This window comes from Syngnathus acus, chromosome 21 (genome assembly GCF_901709675.1).
Source record: "Syngnathus acus chromosome 21, fSynAcu1.2, whole genome shotgun sequence".
In the NCBI taxonomy this organism is placed as follows: Eukaryota; Metazoa; Chordata; class Actinopteri; order Syngnathiformes; family Syngnathidae; genus Syngnathus; species Syngnathus acus.
In genome coordinates, this window is record NC_051105.1 from 8,192,454 (window position 1) to 8,206,390 (window position 13,937).

The 13,937-nt window shown below is 40.7% G+C and overlaps 1 protein-coding gene across 6 annotated transcripts in view; it reads left to right on the forward strand.

The window, feature by feature from the left end:
• Positions 1-13,937, forward strand: part of pard3bb (par-3 family cell polarity regulator beta b) — a 76,896-nt gene that overhangs the window by 44,009 nt on the left and 18,950 nt on the right. For all 6 annotated transcript variants that reach the window (XM_037280723.1, XM_037280724.1, XM_037280725.1 and 3 more), the window contains 3 exons: positions 2,900-3,010; positions 3,285-3,656; positions 7,754-7,868. In XM_037280723.1, the coding sequence (XP_037136618.1) occupies positions 2,900-3,010; positions 3,285-3,656; positions 7,754-7,868 (598 nt within the window). The remainder of the gene's footprint in view (positions 1-2,899; positions 3,011-3,284; positions 3,657-7,753; positions 7,869-13,937) is intronic.

The following is a 13,937-nucleotide window of genomic DNA, read 5'->3' on the forward strand; positions in this document are numbered from 1 at the left end:
TTGCATGTAATGGTTAGAGACTAAGAGGGCAAATTGGCCCTGCTCAAAGTTCCATCTAGGCCGAGATTTGCCGCATTGGGATAAATGTATACCATAATGCTCCAAAGGTAGCCTTATAGCCAGACGTATTCCTAATGGCTCTAGTTTTTGCAGCGATTATATTAATCATATTCCATGGTCACACTTTTTGCTTTTACCTGCAATTACATTCTCATTTGTCCATGCACCATCTGAAAAAAAAAAAAACCAAATACAGAGCATGTTTTTTTCTTTTTGGACAAACTTTGCAAAGTGTCGATAAAATAAAACCCACATCAACAGAAAGCCTTTAATGCATTCCCATTTTAATTCACATTACCTCATTAAAATGAAAGTGGACAGCTGGCTCTGTCAATGAGACTGCTGCCATCTGCCAATCAGATATGCCAGTCACTTGTGTGTCTGTGTGTGTGTGTATGCAAGATTGTCTATGAGTTCAATATTTCACAAAAAGAGACACGCAAACCTAAAATGGTAAAAATATATTTGCAAGATGATGCCGACCAAAGATCATGAATATTCCATTTGCGATTGGTCACCAAGTCAGATGGTCGTCACACCGTTGGCTGGCGGTCGTCGTGAATCATCGGCGTGCGTATGCGGTGCGCGTACCCCGCTAATGCTCCGCAGCTGTGCGTGCACTTCCTTCTTTCGCTCCTTCCTCGCGCTCTTCTCTTGCCAGCTGGTCCAAATGTGACACCTCTGGTGGACTTAAAATGTTCCATCGGTGAGGCTATTATCCTCGCTCAACAGTGGGACCCATTCAGGCTGCTCCATTGTGGGGTTGAGGAGAGCGCGACGTACATTGCGGCTCAGTGGTCGTATGAGTTTACACATTTACTTTCTTGCAAGTTAGATTTACCGTAGGAAAAAAAAAAGTCTTCCATTCGATTAATTGGGACCAAAGAGCGAAATCCAAATCCAACCTGACTGATTTCAATTATTTCTTAATACAAAATGAGTGAAAGGATTGTTATGAATCTTTGTTGCTGAGTTAAGACATGGTTCGACTAGAAAAGGACATTCATTTGTTTGTCATGGCTTAAAAGAGACCTTATACCCACAAGCATTATTACATTTCTAAAACATGCAAGCTTTCGCTGTGTGTAGTAGCCGCCTCTTAATTTATTATGCACAAACTAGTCTGTCTTCTGACCAGACTTGTCTTTTGTTTTCTAATTAGAGAGAACATACTCAAAATGGGTGGGTAGACACCCTAGCTGCCAATCAAACAATGTGACAGGAAGTCATTGGCGTGTCACTGACTAGTGTCATGCCTGCCAATCAGTGTGTGTGTATATGTGCGTGTGATTGTGCACATGTGTGTTTGTTTGTCTGTCACGGTTGCACAATGTCAGTCAGCGTTTTCCTCAAGGGTCGGCATGCTGTGATGGCAGAGGGAGGGGGAGACAAAATGTGTGCAAATTTTCTACTCGCATTAGCTATTAAGAACTCGAAAACATGAACGATGCAAACATAGCGTGTATAAAGTTCTTCGTTTTAGAGTGTAATGTAAATTGAAGCATTACCACTGCTCGGTGTAAGTTTACAAAGATTACAACCCTGTTTCTGATTAGGAATGGATTTTATGCTGTTTCTCAATACTGTGCGCTCATGTTTCTTGCCTTCAGTAAGCTGAGATTCCGCTTCTGCTAGGTCAACAAAAATCTATCAAGGTTTGGCAAATTCCCCGTTTTACTAGTTGGTAATCCCCATCTGTGCTCCAAGAGACTGTGGGGGATTTATAAATGGGTTTTTACTGCATTCCCAGCACCATCAGACGTAAATATTACCCTAATGCACGATCATGTAAATTAAGAAAATGTTCCCGCCTATGGCGATGTAAGTGAATCTAAAATAACGTCGAAATTACGGACGGGCGGTCTTTCCGGCTATACGCTCTGATGCCAAATACAGTAAATTCCTCGAGACATTTGGAATTATTACAGTTCTTACATACTATAATGCGGTTCAATTATAGAAACACCTTGGAGGGACCTTTTATGGAACAGAGTGATGAACTGATCCTTTCTAGTGCGTTTGGTGCTTCTATCAATGCGAAATTGAAAACATGTATAATGCACATACCGGCACTTTATTGCTTATGAACAATTCAACCATTAAAATTAGTCTAGCAAATGCTTTTTTTTTTTTTTCTTCTCGTCACAACAAAGTCACAGCCGGAAAATGACTTTTGCAGCTCTCAAGCAACCTTCTCTTACACAGATGGCAGCCTTAATAACGTGTACATAATTGTGATTAAATCATCCTCACATGCAAATGAGTGGTGGTAAAGAATGTAGTGCGAGGTCATGAATATTCACAAGTCATCCTTCTGTTCCCACTAATGACAGAGCAGGAGCTTTTGCCGTCCATCCAACTGACTGCCAGTCAGTCTTTGCTGATGCTGTTCTGTTTAATCGGCAGTCTTAGTGACGATAATGCGTACCGGGCAGGTCACTGTAGTCACACTGTAGGAATGCACAAGGTTACAGTTCCATTTTGGCACTGATCAATAGTCAGTGCATTTCGGTGACAGGGACTCTCCACGCTTTGCTTTACAGCCACAGGCACATATAGTTAAGTATTATTGTAAATAAAAAATCAATATTGTTTTGTCTCCATTTCTGTTAGTGTCATCTGCCTTTCAAGATTTTTAACCAAGATTGTATTTCTTTTTTTTTTTTTTAAGCTGATCAAACTTGGATGCGGGAAAATGTACAGATGATATGCTTGACTCACAACGTTTTTTATTTTTTACATTGAAACTGTCACATGACTTTAAGCCCAGATCCCCTTAGTAATACACTGTTTATTTTCCCCCTCCCTATTATTATTCCCATTTCTGTGAAATGCTCAGATTTGGAAAGAAAAAAGAGGACAAGAAAGAGGCCAAGGCTGCTTTGCAGCGTCAGAAGACAGACACTCTGAATGACCTGGACTTTGAAAGGATGAAAGATGAGCGTGAGAGGTTGGAATAGTTTATTTTCCCCATTGTTGTTTTCTCTTGAATGCCAAAAAAGGCTTTTGCTGTAAACACTGTAATTAGCCATTACTAATCTTGCATTGATTTTTGTTTTTTTACTGTTTCATGCTATTCACATCTGAGCCTTGGGCCAATAGAAATCAGCATTGTTTTTAATATATTTTCTCAATCATGCTTTGTTTTCTTCAGTTTCTCTTTATACTCGTCTGTTCCCAATAGTCCAAATGTTTCAACTAAATTTGTTCTTTGCCTTTGTCAGAATTGAGGCTGGACATGAGCACCACTCCAAAGACCAACAAGTTGCAGGTGGCAGATCCATATATGAAAACGTGGAGGATGATGACACCGATCCCAATTATGCCCGAATACAATCCTTTAAGGACCGTGCTGTGATTTCACCGCCACTGCCACTGTTTCAGTCCTCTCCACAGAATACAGTCCAACAAGGTCATATCAGGACCCCTCCTCCTTCTCCCCAAGGTCCATCAACCGTTTCTGGTCAAGCCGATCAGAGTTATGACCCAGGAGCCATACCCGAAGACCCGTTTGATAGGCTTTATGCAAAGGTCAACAAACCTAAAGGACCTGGGACTAACTCAACTCCCGTGTTTGCATCTTCTTCCAATGACAGGTAAGGACTCAAACGACTGCGAGTCTCAGATGAACGGCGCTCTGTGGGGGGTGAGCGTTGTCATCTTGAAGGATGGAGTTTGGTCCCAGACGACAGCGATATGGGAATGCCACTGGATGTACAATCTCATCTCAATATCGTTCTCTCTTTGTGCATAGAAATTGCTTTCAATGATGACAAGCCTCGTTTTTCAAGTCACGGAAATGTCATCCCACACCGGCGTACTCCAGTCAGGCACCTGCTTATCAGCCCTTGGGGGGGAGTACTAAAAACTCAAAATAAGATTCGCTAGCAACAGTAGATTCTGCTAATATCGTGGATATAAAAAGTCGACACTCCCCTGTTCAAATTTCAGGTCTTTGTGATTCTCTGTACAAAAAAAAACAAGAGCAGTTATTGAAAACTACCCGCAGTAATATGTTGTATTGTTTGCTCCCAACGGCCTCCGAATTTAATATTGCAAAGGGCACAAAGTTTAATGCAGACTCATTTGGTAAACATGGAATTACAAATATATTGTAGAAAAATAAACATCCGCAATTGCACTTGATTTGAGACTCCAGGAGGTAAAAGGGAAGCAAGCGGGTGGCTAGAATGTCAACGGGAATTCAACAAGCAAAGTATGTTGCTTTAGAGAACGCTTTAAATTGGAGGCTGAGGTTTTTTTTTGTAACCATTACACACATTTCTGTCTTGTTCACACACACGGTCAGGTGGAACTGACAGACAGCGTCAATTTTCTGAAGTGACTGCAAAGCCTTGGTTTAGAGCTCCCTACAGTCTTGAGTGGCTGCCCCTCCCACCTCCACCTAACCACCACCACCACCAAAGCATCCCAAGTGCACTCAGGTTACCATAACAACAACAACCACCTCTGGCCCTTGACCAATTAGAATGCAATCACTCTGCAGCGGAGTGATCTTGAGAGACGGCGTTATCATAGCGCGTGAGCAAGACGGATCAATAGCAAATTATTGTCAAGAACTACGAGGCACGATAAAAATGAAATAAAAACTATCTTTATTGTCAAGGGCTATAAGGCACAATAAAACATGAAATAAAAAACATATATAGAGATAGCGACGTGTCAGTTGCCAACTTATAGCTTGACCTCTTATTAACATAAACATTCAATGCCAGCACTTTAATAACGAACTTTTTGACTTAAGACAAGGTCGATAAAATTGTCCTGGAATAAAAATGGTCCCTCTTTTGTTAGTCTTATAATTTGCACTGCTATTTTCAACCAATCAAAACTGAATGGACAAGTCGTAATATAGGTTAAAAAAAAAAAAGGGAACTGAATTGTCAAGGAAACGCTCCTACAAATTCTATTCGATAATGTGATTTGCTTCCAATTGAGGAAAAAGAGTTAGAAATGAGAAACTTTTGATAATCATAACATCCTGTGATCCAATGGCATATTAAGATGCATGAGAAACTCGAGATACTTTTTTCATTGAAAAATGTCAGCAGTAAGGAGGTTCAAGGACCATGGTGAGTATGAGTAAGAAGAGGGATTTGAAGTGTCTTGAAAGTAGAAGGAGGCCAAATGGAAGGTCAAGTAGGATTAGGAATAAAGAGAAGGGAAGTTAAAAGAAAAGAAAATAGGGAGAGGGTGAAACAGAAAAAATAGTGATGGAGAAGAAGGAGATAGATGGAGTGTTTTCCGCTCAAGGAACAAATTAACCGGAGGAAGTGCTGGAGAAAAAGGGGGATTTAGTTCTAAAAGCACAAAAAAGCGACAGTGGATGAGAGAATAAGACGGAAAAGATTGAACAGTGAGTGAGAAAGATTTTGAAGAGATGGAAGGGGCGGTGCTAGTTTAGAATTTTGAAATGGATAAAAAAAAAATCTTGGGGCAACAGTAGCAATTTGGGGATTTTGGGGTCATTGAGTGTTTGGGGTCCAAATGGGAAAAGTAGACTGCAAAGAGCCATTTGGAAGTAGAGAAAAAAAGAAGGGGTTGGACTAAATTGAGATGCTGGGTGCGAAAAACGTATAGAGGAATAAAAGCGAGGAATGAGAAGAGGTGGGAGGGCGATGGGCAGTGGTTGTAAAACGGGCCGGCATGTGTGTTTTCCTGGACTCAAAGTGAATGATTCAGCCCGGCTAATAAGGAAAGCTCTCAAGAGGCACTCGGCTGCCATCCTTGCCTCCCCCCTTGCTCTCCTTCCTTCAATGAAGCCTTTCTGGGCCTCTCTTCACCCTGTTGCATGCACTCTCCTATTTGCACAAGTAGTCCACGATGAAAAATACATTTCATGCAAAGGACATCCACCCGCAATTGAATGTAGGGTTTTACATTGTACTTGGACTTGTAGAAGGACACGTCGCTCGTTTTAAAGAGGCACAGATGCACTCATGGGCAAATGCATAGGAAGACATTTATATGTTTTCTAAGTAGTCTCATGTTTATTGATTTGAATATATTTGGATTTGATACCAATAAGGAATTGTGGAAATTGATCTTAAAAAAAGAATTTCCGTCTGTGCAAATGGTGCAAAATCATATTCAAACATTGATATTGGTATTGAGCAAATTAGCCTTCTGCCGAGTCTAAGGGGAAAGTACACAATATGCCAGCCACTCTACCACCTGCATGTCGACATAATTTTATGGCATATTATTTTCAATCTGTTGAAGAAATCACCCCCCCACCATGAAAACGGGATGTCGGCCTTTTCCACCACCGAGCGGAGCATTACGACAGCCAGTCCGATTGATGTCATGGCGGTCGACAGAAGCGTAATTACTCTCCGTGCTTATGCCGTGCTGCAAAAGGAGCGGTGTCATATCCTCTCAGCTGCATTTTTAAAAACACGTGTCGCTTCTTGTTAACCTGAAGAGCAAAGTGATCCTCGGCACAATCTGGGAGAGTACAAGTCGCAACCTCATAACACAATCACGGTGTCTGGGAGTGTCTTTGTCTCTTCCACACATTTCCTTTCCTTCCATGACTTTCCACCTGCTGTCGTTGGTCATCTATTGTTGTCAAACTTCATTAGTGGAGATGTCAGCTAATTAGTGCAAAACACAAGATAGGGAGATTAGGCGGGCAAAAATGATGAAGGCCGAGATGAGGGAGGCAGATGAGAAGGAGTCGGGGGCAGAGGCGATGGAGATAAGCAGATGAAAAGATTAACAAGGCTGGGAGGGAATGAAGAGATGGATTGTCTAAAAATTATGGATGATACCCGATGGACTCATTTACTTTCTTTTTTTTTTTTTGCCTTATATATTGTGTGTGTTCACCACCTACCAGAAATCAGAATGAGAGAGCGGCTGAGTGACACAGATACAGCGAGAGTGCGATAACACATTGATCGGTCTTGGTTGTTGTCGTCTAGTTCATCCTTTTACGACACGGAGCTTAATGATCTTCTACTACTAGACATCAGGGACAGCACATAGACTACAACTCCCTCTTGTAAAGTGTCTTCTCTCAGAAATTGACTTGCTTGGTGTGGCAAAAAAAGAAAGACATCCAAAACAGTATATACCTTATACACGAGGATTATTTTTTTTCCGATGGAGACCCACCACGAATTAGTATCATAATATACGCAATTTTCCAAACTAGCGCAGCATCTGATATCTTTCAGAATATTAATGTTATTATAATATTTTTTTGTACTACTCTATATTTTTTTTATTTGGTCCACCAGACATTAGATTTTAAATAAATAATGATGTCTGATGTGTTTAGATCCACGAGTGATTTGGGATTTAGCCGATCTCTTGACCCAATATTATACAGTGCATCAATATTCATCATTTACAATTGATCTAAACTATCGCTCTCTTCAAAAGATTTTGAAATGTATCATGAGAGGGTGCCTTCTTATTTATCATCAACCCTGTAAATATTTATAGTTCTTGATGACACTTTTCTTATTAAAGATTTTACTGCAGATGTAACCCATCCGTGATTTATATCACTTCCGAGCTTTGACTCCTGTTCATCAGCCGTACCCTTGAAAGTTTCTGCGCCTTACCTTCAACGGCATTCATACTCCTCTTGCACTCCTAGACCCCCCCCCTAAATAACATTTTGTTCATGTTATTCTTACAAGAGTTTCCTTTGTGTTTGCAGCAATATGGACCGAATCCAGCAGCTAAGAAAAGAATACCAACAGGCAAAGAGAGAAGGGATGGTGCCCTCGTATGAAGAACTTGACCCTCGACGTCTAGGCCATGAAATGGACAGGGTAGGCACCAGTTCTTTATTATTTCTACGAAAATTAGCATTGCATGTTCGCCTTTATCGGAAATCAAAATCTGTGGCTAAATAAATCAGATTATACGGGATCGTGCCATGGAATAACATCACAGATCCGGTTTTGCTAGCTTGGTCATCCAGCTGTTCCCGCTCCAATCACAAGATCATTGTTGCATCTTCACAGTTCCACCTCTGTGTTTGACTCAAACGAGTCTCTGGAATAACAGTACATTATCAAAGTGCTAATGAGAAATCACCTCCCACAATGCTGTCAGGTGTCATTTAGCAATGGCTTATTTTGCTTGGCAAATGTAAATACTTCTGTCATAAGGACACCCACAGTTTCTTTGGATAGGATTGTTATTTCACCATATCGCTTGCTCATTTACATTCCGATTTCATTTGCACTCTCTTGCATTTCAAAAACTCATATTTATCTATTATCAAAGAGAGACTCCCTTTTTGAGACTAAAATGATGAAAAGTACTTGCCGTGTTAAAAATGCATTCTTCATTTGGGGAAAACGGTATCTTCAAACTTCTCAACGAGACGATGAGTTTTATTTTACGATGAACTTAGATCATTTAAATGTCACATGTGACAATGCGGTCACACTGCTGTGCCTGCCTTACTTTAATTTAGTTCTCAAAGTAATTTGGTTTGGTTGCAGCGAGGGCGACCTCCTTCCTCTTGGAATCAATAGCCACGCTGGACCCCAGATTAGAAAATCTTGTTATTGTTTATAAATCAGGTAGGGAGACCAATTAAAATGTCTCATTTTCACCTTTTAAGATAACCCATTCATTGCAAGGCCTAATGGCAGGTCTAATTTGTCTCCCTTTTTTTTTTCCTTAGTTAGTTTGATCATCTTTGTTAGACTGCTGTTGAGGCCTTTAGAGAGAAAGGAACTAATCAAGCTTACTTTTAGACTATTGCTTTTTGTAACGTTTCAACTTTTCCTACTTTTCCCCCCAAATACAAAAAAAGAACTTTTTATCGCTTATAAAAAGCAAATCATCTGACAATCATTAACAATGACAATTGGCTTTTTCATTGACTTACCATCTGTCCAACTTTTAGGACATGGCACAATGTCACCCTTGTGCTATTATAAGACGACCTTGTATTATATTCTGTTTATTAAGACGGAATTCTTAGTATGAATCGTAGACAGTCACGGATTTCCGTTTGGAATGACTGTCTGCGTTTTTTAGATTGTTTCTCTTCCCGTTCAAGGTTTCAGTTTTCTTAACGGTATCTCCCTCGTCACTTCACTGTTGTGTGATTCACAAATTGAGAAAATGCATATTAGGAATAGTGACCAAACCAATATTCCACAGTGGAAATATATCTTATTCCCCCACTTTAGATTTTCTTTCTTGCCTCCCTAATTGTTTGACAGAGTTACGACAAACTATGATCCAGCCCTTACTGCGCTCCATAAAAGTGTGTGTATCAGTGTGTGTATTTAAGATTAGCCTAGCTGTAGGTCATGAGGTTATAATCCCCGAGTCAGACAAGATGGGATCAGTGCCGACCCAGCGGACCCAGACACATTCACATGTCTGTGGGACTAACATAGACACTCATACGCCGACGCCTACCGTTGAGATATATATCCTTCCCCTGTCCTAGTCAATAATAGAGATGCACTTGTGTCTGGACATTAATTGTTCATCTGTCTCCCCCCCACCCCCGTGCATTTCTTCATGTGTCCCCGTAGACCGAGCGCCATCTCTCTCGCACACACAAACTGCGTCATGAGGTAATCTACAGCAAGGTTCCATAGTTATGACTGACTGAAGCAATTAGCGGATGACTCATTGTTGGATATCTAGAGCCATTAACACTTAAATCATTCACACCAACTGTCTCGTAATACAGAGTGTTAATGCGTGTCTGTGTGTGCGATTGAAGCTGCAGTAGTGGTTTCCACAAGGGGATAAAAAAAATTAAAATCAGTCAAAGCCAAATTACAGCTTCTATATAATTTGGCTGGAGAACAGTAGAAGTTGCAAAATTGACCGGTTGATGGAAATCCCCTTAGACCCACACGCATTAACCAAGAGGAACAAAATGTGCAAGAATGACATCAATCTGACTTATTGAATGCACACATCTGCCCTCGACGGGCTAGAGTTGCCAAAACAGGTGGCTCATTGCATAGGCATCTGCAAAAGCAGTTTAACTAGGCTCAAGTTTGGCTTTAATACGATGCGACATCACCCTTCTCTGTTAATTAAAATGGCAAATGAAAGTTTACATCCCTTTTTTAAAATACTGCATTTTTGTAATGTCATGAAACATCGTGTCAGCAAAAGATGCCAAAACTACCAAATGTCTTGAAATGATGGCAGGACTGCGGCACTCTTCTGATGCTATTGAGGCTTTAAGGGGAAACAAATGAAGAGTTTCAAATGTCAGTAATTTTTGGCATCGCTTCAGATGAGATGGAAATGTGAAGATGATTACAAATGCCACACTTCAGCGAGATGACAATCCAAAGCAATCCAACCAAATTAACTCCAAGTTGCTTCACTTATGAGGTTGAAAGGTTCCGAATGACCTGGCCATGGGTCAGACACAAAATCAATTAAAAATCTTTGGCTTGACCCCAGGAATGCTTTGCATGATTGACATCAGTCACAGTTTTACTCAATTGTAAGGGGTTGTTCCTTGAGCCACCTCTATGCAGAGTTTTGTGGGAACTGCTTAACTTGGTTCTTGGTTATTTAGCTATTTAGCCATTAAGCTATTAGGGTTATTTTAATTAAGTTAATCTTGTCTCAAACTGAACTAAAACTGTTTGGCATAATGTCAAGTGTCATGACATTTTCATCCGAGTTTTTTTATGATACCACCTTCACAAAATGTATTTGGAGAAAATCATCTGGGCAGAAATCTATAGAGCCAAATGGTTAGCATGTGGAAAGTCAGGGGTTCAAGTTGGAGGGCCAATCTGAGAAGAGGAGTTGGATTGTGTTATTACAGAGGAATGTTAATATGATTAGCGGATGACTCCGACCTCGCCGTCTGGCCCTGGTGCCTCGCTGATCTGACTGCTGAGCCTTCACAAAGCAGGGTGAAAGTTTGAAAACATGCAGCTGACATATTTGAACAAGCAATAGTTTTACGCTGCACGCTGAAAAGTATGTCAGCAGATACAAACGCACGTCTGCCAGGCGGGCAGAATGAGTCAACATGTCATGATTTATCACTTTTAAACATGTATGACTCCCCCTAATTAGGTTTTTATAAAGTTTGGGTCAAAACTGCTCTGCGGTTGGGTGACCCATGACTATTTGACTGATTGTCGGGCCTTGATCCCATATTCAGAAGACGCGATTCATCATTTCCTGACATAATAAACTGAAGAAACATTCTTTCCGGGATTGGATTATTTGTAATGTGGTCTGCTGTCTTTGATAATTAGGAATCAAATATGGTGCACATAGCAAGAAATGTTCTATCATTATACTCGAATTGTAAAATAATCATAATAATAAATTATTAAATAAGCTTCGTCCTACTTAAATTGTTTGAGTCCCTGTAAAATGAAAATAAATATAAAAAATTAGCTTTCAGGCTTTGACACATTTAAATATTCAAATATAAGCGTTGTATCCTATAAATATTAATGTATGTATACATTTATATGTAGATTGTTGGTTCAGCTACCTTGAGTGTATTAAAAAGCGTCCAAACATTTTGCTGTGATTGTTCAGTAGAGTCTGTAATGAATCCATCTCCTACTATTAAAGCAAATATTACATGAAAGTAATCGTATATATAAATATATTGGACAGAGAAAACTCATCCCTGATTCCAGACATCAGGAGTCTCATGTCAACTTTGATTGAGAACATTTGTTTCCCACCGCGAACTCAACGAAGATGTCACAATCTCGACAGAGAATTAAAGCCAAGTCCCTCTCACCTTCTCTTTCACACTCATGCCCAGCCCTCCCCTTCCCCTCTCCCTCACTTGTATTCCACGTCCGCCCATCTGTGGGTTCAGCCGAACTGAAATCTCACAGGGTTTTTCATTGGCTGAGCTCCACACTAAGAGGGGAGCTAATTGGCCAGCTGGGGCCCAGCCGGTGGCATAGCAGGGCACTGGCCGACAGACTGGTCAAGTGGCATGACACTGGTCAGGCTGGCACTTCCGCCAAACGTTTGGCGCTAGCTTTTTGGAGAGGTTCAATTGTAATCCAGAACTGTGTCTTGATATTCAATGTCATCATTAGATATATTTTGTTCAACAACAGTGACAGATAATCTTGGCCAAGTCGAAGTACTTCATGTGTAAGCATCTGTAATTTGATCTGCCTAGAAGTATTTTATGTTTTGGCTTTTCCCTCGATTTCTATCTCCTTTAAGACTTGGCAATCCTTACATTGGCACATTTTCTCAACTATAGTGGAGCCTTGACGTTGGACCAACCATCCAGCGAGCCATTATCCATACCACTTATTCTTATTATGCATGGGGCTTGGAGCTTTCCCAGCTGCCCCCCCCACCACCACCACCACCACTTTATTCCATGCATGGCACATGGCGTGTGTGCCAAAGATGGAATGTGAAAACTCTGGAGCGATTGTCCCTAATTATTTGGTTTTGTGGTGACCGTACCATTATAACTGCTAAGTAGGAACTGCCATCATATTCAGGATAAAGGTGAAGCTTGAGAATTACGAGACCACAGATCCATTTAGAACGTTTCATCTTGGCGAAGGTCCTCAATCGACCGTTTGCTGTTCTACTTTTGCAATGTTTTTGTTTTCTTTCTTTGGTGGTGTTGAGTCTCCACGGTCAATCTTTCCTTCTCACTTTTTTTTTTCTTTCTCACTCTGTGTAATATCGCTCTACCTCTACTATTTCATTAAGTAGCAGAGTGAGTTAATCTAGAGGAAATGAGAGGTGGAGGTTGGTCACCGTGGATTAGTCTGGTCCCAGACTTCAAGCACTCCTTTCCCACTCTGGAGATAATGATAGCCAGGTTAGCCAGGAAATTAAGTGACTGACTTTCAGAGACTTTCTAATCCCCACCATGCTCTCCTCTTACATTTCTGGTCAATTCCCACAACACTCCTTTTTTTGTCTGTTGTTCTTCATGGAGCCTGGACTGGATGATAGATAGAAATTCCTCATACCTTTCAGCCAAGTCAGTCCGCAGACAAATTGAGAATTGTTCAGAAAAAAAGCTATAACCCACTGTGAGAACAAATGTTTCAGTTTTTTTTGCACTCTGTTTAACTAACTCCATAAATAACTCCTCTTTTGGCCTTCTGGCATTTGTTCTTGGATATCCAGATGAGTCCGGCTGTGAACTTCTTTCACATAGCAAACAAAAAGCTCCCTGTAGTTGACCTTGTGCCCTCTTAAAAGGCATGTCAATGAGCACAAAAGAAAATTTTGCCCCCATTTTCCACACTTCTTGTCCATTGATGTGCACTCATGGATCCGTTCAAACTTTGCATAAATGCTCGCTTTGTTTTCAAATCTTTTATAGCATTGTTGTTGAACCTGACACATGAATATTTACTGACTTTGTTCTGGGTTGATTAGTGACCTGCCCCAGATATCCAATATATAACCTTTTGTCCAGTAGAAGGTCAACTGAAGTCAACAAGAGCACCCCAAACAAACCAATATGACGCAAAAGGTCAGGAATATGAAGAAAACGTAGTGTAAAAAAAAAAAGGCAGAGAGAAACAGAATTGGACACCATGACACCACCAGGCGGTAGTCAATCATCTGAAGAGGTAAGAGAGGAGGGGGTATTGCTTCCATCATATTATATCTCCATCTCCCCTGTCAAAGTCGACACCTGCTACCCTTGTCCGCATGCATAACAGAAAAAAAAAATGTTCAGTGTTATATCCAGGCTCTCTCCATGGCCATGAATTCTTTTGTGTCAATTACTTTGAAAGTGAGAGGTGATGGTTGCACCTTCTCATATATGCTATAATACTTCCTGCCCAAGAGATAGCGAAAATGATTCCTACAATCCCCCAAATAAAAACGCAACGGTGCTGACGGTACTTTTCAACCTGAGG